The sequence below is a fragment of the Austrofundulus limnaeus genome, unplaced genomic scaffold (genome assembly GCF_001266775.1).
Source record: "Austrofundulus limnaeus strain Quisiro unplaced genomic scaffold, Austrofundulus_limnaeus-1.0 Scaffold26, whole genome shotgun sequence".
Classification (NCBI taxonomy): domain Eukaryota; kingdom Metazoa; phylum Chordata; class Actinopteri; order Cyprinodontiformes; family Rivulidae; genus Austrofundulus; species Austrofundulus limnaeus.
The window spans coordinates 2967346-2975330 of NW_013952428.1; the positions used below are offsets into that span (position 1 = coordinate 2967346).

At 40.2% G+C, this 7985-nt stretch overlaps 2 protein-coding genes across 2 annotated transcripts in view; both read left to right on the forward strand.

The window, feature by feature from the left end:
* plxna4 (plexin A4) overlaps positions 1 to 7985 on the forward strand; it is a 232532-nt gene that overhangs the window by 73532 nt on the left and 151015 nt on the right. The gene's annotated exons all lie outside the window — the stretch shown is intronic.
* LOC106515152 (uncharacterized) lies at positions 3002 to 7688 on the forward strand. Its single transcript, XM_014004804.1, has 2 exons — positions 3002 to 5714; positions 7615 to 7688. The coding sequence occupies exon 1, from the start codon at positions 4724 to 4726 to the stop codon at positions 5705 to 5707; it is 984 nt and encodes a 327-aa protein (XP_013860258.1). The 5' UTR covers positions 3002 to 4723; the 3' UTR covers positions 5708 to 5714; positions 7615 to 7688.

Genomic DNA, 7985 nt, shown 5'->3' on the forward strand with positions numbered 1-7985 from the left:
CACACACACACACACACACACACACACACACACACACACACACACACACACATGTACACACACACAAGTGCCGTCTCACTAACTCACTCACACAATAGTGGTTAGAAAGACAATGTGATACTCAGTCTATTCATGAATGTTCATCTGCACCTGCTTCTGGCAAAAAAAGTTTAAGCTGGTTTTATTTCTGTTTAGACAGAAGTTTGAACCTGAGCTCTTTGATTATGTGTTTTACATATTACTGTACATATTACCTGTTTTTGATTGAGTAAAAATCATCTTCTAAATAGAGCCTTAAAATGATTTCTCCTTTTCCTGAAGAAATGGCCAAGATTACCAAATGGTGCACATTTAGATTTTACCTTTTTAACAGCAGAACCACTGTTCAGATTAGTATTTTCTTGRTAGCTTTGGGCTGTAAGAAGCTTTGGCAATCCCTGGTGTGTAGTGCTCACTAATCTATACCTCAAGGAAACTCTGTGATGTCATCTTACACACCACAGTGATGATGCAACATCAGTGGAGGATTTGGAAATCACTGTTAGAGAGGAGAAGGTTGAGGGGATAACAGTTTGGTGAGAAGGGTTTTGTGGATTGGCAGCATTGCCTCAGGCTGTTGGGGTACATATATGTTTACATGGATGCTGGCATTTATGGTTAGCCATTGCTGTGCCACTACATTCACAGCTTTAATTTAAAGCTAAGTTGAAGGTATTTGMTCATCTATCCAGTCTTTTATATTCTCCTTCCATGGCTTTTTTTGTTGTTGTTCTTTTTTTAGTCAGTAACTTCATTCTTACATTTACCTCATTTTCTTTTTTTGCCCTAACACCCATTGTATACACATCATAGTTTTTCATCTTTCTATTCCACAGATGACTAACTGTTGACAGGCTGCACTGAGATAGTTCAGAGAATAGGGAACCACAGCGTTCACTCAAAAACAGGAGACGTTGGGCTGCCACAGTCACACAGCATATCTTCATCTTTTGTTCGTTTCCTCCTCAAACAATTAAACATTCAACACACATACACACACAAATGCTCCCTACCAGCAAGCTGGAAGAATAAAAGGAGATGTATTTGAAGAAAGAGCAGTAGGAAGACTCTCATTAAAAAGTGAAGTTATTGGAATTGTCCTCTCACACAGAAACTGGGGAGAACAACTTTTCTTTGCTGAGTTCTAGTTCTGACTGGAACTGAGGAGAGAAAAGGGACGACAGAAGTGAGTGATGACAATGATGAAGCTGCATGAGAAGGACAACTAGACAGTCCAAAGTTTCTCTCGTTGCACTAACAGTACTCTGGTCTTCTTCCTTTATTCAGCGGAGGTGGGTGTGTTGTGTCGTGTGCGTGCATTAAACCCGTTTCAGGATGGAAAGATAAAAGAGACACTGGACGCTTTGATGTCTTTTCTCAAAGACCGAATCAGTTAAACAGCAAACCAAATAACGCTCTTAACAATACCCATTTTCACATCAGAGCAACATAACACAAGCTGACTTCAAAACTTCAAACATGGCTGCCCACTTGAATAAGTAGGTGATTCAGTATCCCCAATTTATTTTCTTACATGAAGAGCTATTTTGCAAAATTGAACAAAATGTGAAATGTGATTTTTGAAAATGGTCGCTCATTTGTGTAAAATATACACTGTCTGGATAAAAATAAATAAATAAAGTCAAATGTGCTAATATTTTAAAATAGGTCACAGTCTGTTTTGCATAGTTTTCWTAATGGCATGCTAATATTAACTGTAAACGAGCACAAAAGCAAAATTATGTATCATATTATTGTTATTTCTGGCTCCTTTTTGCTCCTATTTGTTGAGGAAACAGTCTGCAATATGCCACTGAAAAAGGTGCAGTTAAATATGGTAGGCAAAACATATATACATTTGAAGGCATCAAAATTATTGTGATATGCTTCCTAGTGGTCTTTGCTTATTGGACTTCTGGAGTCTGTTCTTTAGGCTACTACTGTCCCCTTTAAATGATCACACTGTTAATAAATAAAAAATGAATTACAATTGTAAACTCTGTACTCAGTTTACTGTTGTCTCTGTTATTGAGGTGTTGTACTTGGTGTGGACTGACCTAAATCATGTGCTAATTGTTACTTTATACTTGACTGCTATGTTAAAATGATTGTTCCTTTGTGTGTGTTCACTCCCAGTTATCAGCTTAACATCATCATCTTAACTCACTGCGCAGCAGCAATGTCTCATTTTGATTTGTCAGCAGTGATCTAATGGTTGATTATTCATCAATCAATAAAGTGAAAAGCTGCAGCAGTGGTGCTGGGCACATGGGAAATGTTGTTACTCATGAACTCAGCTGGTTTGTTGCCTTGCCTGCAACCATTTAAATTAACAAGAAGTGCACATTTAAGAGTTTAAGTCATTGTTGAGCTAAAAGTCTTTAATGATTTGTTAAGTCTAATATGGATTTTAGAAATCGGTTTGTTTCCCACTGTATTTTATTTGTTCTTTCTTTGATCATTTCTCTTCATCACACACTTTGCGGCTTTTGGGGTATAGTTCACAATAGTCTTGAGACATGTCCATGTCTCTCATGCTCTCATTCTCACACTAGAAGTCCAACATGGCGGCCAATTACATTGCTGGACAATGCTCACCATAAATCATCCATTGCACTGTCAGACACGTGGGGATTCAGAGTAGCTTCTTTTTTTAACACTCTGACTCTTTTGTTCCTTTTTCTATTTATGACCTGTTCAGAGAAATATATAGCAGATTTGCTTATCAACCCTTAATCTGAATGCCTACCTCTGTTTATCTTTTGTTCATTTGCCTTTCATACAGCATTTGGAATGAATTTTAATCAGTTTTTTTTTCCTTACACTTGCTCGCTTTTACTTTTCATCTAGACACTCATTTGTTTTTATCTTTTTTATGTTTTAGATTATTTTTTTACAAAACCTTAATGAAAGTTATTTATTTGATTAATTTATGGTGAAGTSAAAAGTGTTTTTAAATTGCCTAGGTTAATCTTATGATAGACGCTTTTTGGACGTTACTTATCACTTTTACTTCTGGGAGCTTCCATCCTTTTACTTTTTTTTTTCTTGTCTGAAGTCTTTAATGAGCTCCCTCTCCAGCATTGTCTTTTGTTTTCATTTTTCTCRCTCTTGTTATATTCAGCCTTTTTTCTGTCCTGCTTCCATGTGGAAGAACACAGCAGTCAGCAGTCGTCAGGGAGAATAGGTTTTGATGGAGAGAGAGGAGAGTGGCATCACTCGGTCACAGGCAAGCTTTAATGTGACTTAAAGGGGATTAATTGAGGAGGGATTTAGTTCGGTGCCACATAACTTTGTAAAGCATCAGTTTTAAGTGTGATAAATCTATATTTAAATATCTTTAAGAGATGCATTGTGCCTGTGCTACTTACTGACTGCATGTAAMAACAGGGTATTAGAAACATGATGAAAAGCTGGCGCTAGAAAGGAGAGCTGCAGGTATTGCGTATGTGCTTGTTTATTTGCTCAAAAATTCAAATTTTGCTGTTTATTCTTAAAAATTACATTTGTAAGTCTTGCCTTATTCCTATGTTTACTTCTGTAAGATACAAAATATGAGTTTAGTTATACACTTGTGTGTTTTAATAGAAGTAAAGCAGGTCAAGGTCTATTTGTACCCCAGGTGGTTTTGTGTGACTGTATGATTATTGCACAGTGTGAGCTCATTGGATCACAAAATGATGCCACTGTACAAAAGTCATGTTGTTTTTACCCCATGTAAACTAATTCCTGTTATGTGTGCACATAAAATTATTTATGTTTTATTGCTAATGTTGATGTTTCACACATGAGCATTCCATACAAAGTGAGGTCTTTTTAAAATGCAATTTACGAACTAGTCAGAGAACAAAAGAAAAGTTTAATTGCATTTTATTGTGGATGTAAGTCACATTAACATAATATCCTAAACGAGTTCAAAGACATATGCAGTGTGTTTTTCTGCATAAGTTTAGTATTTGTGCTAAATTTGTTTTTCTGTGTTGTTCACCAGCTTGCTTCCATTTGAAGTGCTGGAATGTTGGGATTATTTTTCATTTACGTTYGCCTTYGTCTCAGAGATGTAAACAGCATCATTTGAGTTATTGTGAGAGCGAGGTCTCTTATTCAAAGGGGCAATTACCCWTGATGCCTAGCGACCCCATAAGTAGGCACCCTAGCCTGGCCTCCTTCACTTTTCGTTTGAGAGGAGAGCGAGAGGTAAGTATTGTTGTCACGGCACCACGCAGTGGTGGATTTGATATGTGATTGAGACGCTGTCTCTTTCTTTTACAGTGACGTTTGGTGGCGATTCATTGATATTGGTGGAGACGTAGTCTCGACATGAGTGATGATGAGTGTGAAGCCGGCCCGTCTCGGACTCGAGCGGACGTGCTTGATCTGTTTGGATCAGATTCGGACAATGGAGGTAGTTTTCGGGGCTTTTCGCCTTTTCGAACTCAGAGTGAGTGTACTCTTGTGTCTGGTCAGATTGACCGACCGAAGCGTCAGGCTTCCAGTGGTCCGCAACCTGTGGCGCAGGCAAAGAAAGCTAAGCTAAGTCTTGGTAAAAGAGGGAGCCGTGTTAGCTCTGAACTACTTCCGGCGACGGCAGCCGGTTCGGCACAACAGTRATGTTGTTAACGTGAAACACAAGGCTGATCTGAATATAAGTGAGTTGAAATCACRGCTTGGACTTAATCAGCTGATGTCTCAGCTCTCGTYGTTGATGAGCACGGTTGCTACTTTGGCACGAAATTMTCAGTCTARAAGTTCTGTTAGAGGACCTAATACAGAGGATTTGTCTGATTTAATTGATCCAGCCTATAATGATGATAGCTGGGAGGTGCCAGACACTGCAAGTGCAGGCGAGCAGGATGGCTCTCAGGCTCCATCTTATTTTGATCCCTCAGTGTTTGCTGAGAATCCGGATGGAGATCCAGAGGAGGTGTGGAGTATTCCACAGCCTGACTCAGAGGTGAAAACTGGACCTGCTATAGCTAATAATTTTGCCTCTATTGTGGATTTGGGATGTATAAAAAGAATAAGTGRGGACTCGGTGAAGAGTCTTACTGATAAATACCCTCATCCCAATAACTGCAATTTTCTTTTGGCACCCAAAGTTAATGAGGAAATTTGGACGCAGCTGCATAAAAGGGTCCAGCAGTCTGATTTGGGTTTTCAGAAATTACAGCAGACATTGGTCGCTGGGATGGTTCCTGTACTGCGTTTGGCCTCATTCATGGCTTATCTGCCGGTGGCGCAGAGAGTTCAGTGCAAGATGTTGTTGTCTGATGCTATTAGCCTGTTAGGGCATACTATGCACTCACTGTCGATGAGACAACGTTATTTAATCYGGCCAAGATTACAAGGAAAATACACTTCTTTGTGTTCCATCGACATGCCAATTTCAGCTAAATTGTTTGGTGATGACTTGGTCAAGCGGATCAAAGAGATAAATGAACTGGCTAAGGTGTCTGTTGGTTATCCTCACATGGGCGTTCCTGGGAGGTACAACAACAGCAAGTATAATGCTTTCCAGACTGCTAGAGGAAGCGTGAGAGGCCGGCGCCAGATTTGGAGGGGACCGTACTCCCGACGAAGGTCCCAGAGAGGAGCCTACACCAGCTTCGAGATGGGAGACACCATGGATCAGAGGGGACAGGCTGGCAAACCCCCTGAGCGTGATTGACAAACAGGTCAGTGGACCACACACRTGACTGCTGGTAAACTAGCCTATTGTATAAGAGAATGGGAAAGCATTACAGCAGATCAGTGGGTTTTGAACTCTGTTTTGGGCCATAAAATAGACTTTGTCACTGAACCACTTCAGCTGTTAATACCATCAGAAATTCAGTTTTCAGAGWATGAGTCAGATCTGCGTGATCTGGAGATTCAGAACATGATAGCCAAAGGGGCTAAACAAATTTGTTAGATATGAGCATTTCAAGATGGAGCTGTTTTCTCAACTACTAGACATTATCCAAGAGAATGATTATTTCACATCTCTGGATTTATGTGATGCATATTTTAGCATTCCGATTCAGGCAGACTTCAGAAAATACCTCAGATTTTATTGGAGGGACATTCTGCATGAACATCAGGTGTTACCATTTGGCATTAGCTCAGCACCTCGGGTGTTTACAAAAGTAATTAAAGCAGTGTTTGCTTGGTTCAGACAACAAGACATCCGTTGCACTTTTTATAGTGATGATTCGTTGATCATGAATCAGGTGTTATCGCAGAGTGTTGCCCAGACTCAGCTTATGGTTACAAAGTTGGAAAAGCTAGGATTTTATATCAATTTTGAGAAGTCTGTTCAGGTTCCCACTAATAAGATAGTGTTTTTTGGTTTTGTTATTGACTCTGTAACTTTCAGAGTGTATCTGGTTGACAAACGGATAGATGCCATTTTGACAGAGGCTCACGTCATACCTACAGCAGACAAGATTACAATTAGGCTGCTTGCCAGATTTATTGGTATGATTATCCACACATTCACAGCAGTGCTACCTGGTCCATTACACTACAGACATATGGAGCGGGAAAAATTCAGGCTCTGGCTTTAGGTAATGATTTTGATATGAATATTAGTTTGTCATCCTCTACTGTGGCTGAGGTCAACTGGTGGGTGAATAACATAAAGGTTCACAATGGCAAATTAATCCAACAAGCAGATATTTCAGCCTGGATTCAGACAGATGCCAGCATGGAAGGCTGGGGTGGTGTGTTTGATAACAATAAAACAGGCGGGCGTTGGTTTACATCAGAGTCCCACAAACACATAAATTTTCTGGAATTGTTCAGTGTGTTTCTCTGTCTTAAAGCTTTTTTCAGTCAGTCTTGTGATATTCATGTATGCATTCAATCTGACAGTACAGCTGCAGTGGCTTACATTAATGACATGGGAGGCATGGCCTCAGAAGAGTTGGATAACCTGGCTGCACAAATCTGGAATTGGTGCATGGACAGAAACATTTTTATTACTGCACAGAATGTGCACAACACAACTCAGTGGCAGACACACTATCTAAAGTGTTTTCAGATGGTTCAGATCGGAAACTAAAACCTGAGATATTTTCTAGAATTCTTTGTCAGTTTTTTCTCCCAGACATAGATTTGTTTGCTAATAGGCACAATTCTCAACTTGATAAATTTGTGTCTTGGAGGTTTGAACCTGGGGCCTGTGCATGTGATGCTTTCTCCATTTCCTGGACAAATCATCAGCCATACATCTTTCCACCTTTCTGTATGAAGTAGGGCAGGGGTGTCAAACTCCAGTCCTCGAGGGCCRCTATCCTGCATGTTTTAGAGGTTTTCCAGCTCCAACACACCTGATTCAGTGATTGAATTAACTCTTCAAATTGGGCAGAAGCCTGTTAATTACCCAGCGATCAAAATCTGGTGTGTTGGAGCAAGAAAACCTCTAAAACATGCAGGATAGCGGCCCTCGAGGACAGGAGTTTGACACCCCTGAAGTAGGGTGTTGATGAAAATTCGGAGGGATAGAGCTCTAAGAGCTATTATTATTGCTCCATTATGGAGAACAACATCTTGGTTCCCTTTGTTGATTGATGCTCTTATTGGTTTTCCTGTTAGGCTTCCACGTCACAGCGATCTCCTGGTGGCTTCACACGACCTGACCCAGTTCCACCCACTTCGGAGACGGCTGATAATCACCGCCTGCAAAGTATCATGAGTGCCTTCAAACATCAGGGACTTCAGGACTCAGTCATTAATGTCATCTGTTCCAGCTGGCGACCGGGAACTCAGAAGCAGTATTTGTATGCATGGCGCAAATTCCTTGTTTGGACTATTGGACGATCATGCTGTGCCACTGAAGCGACTGAAACCACAGTGATTGCATATTTGGACTTTCTTAAAGAGAGTGGGAGCTCATATACAGTGATTAACACTCATAAATCATGCATACTTCAGACTTTACAGGTTTTAGGTGCTACTTGGGTCTT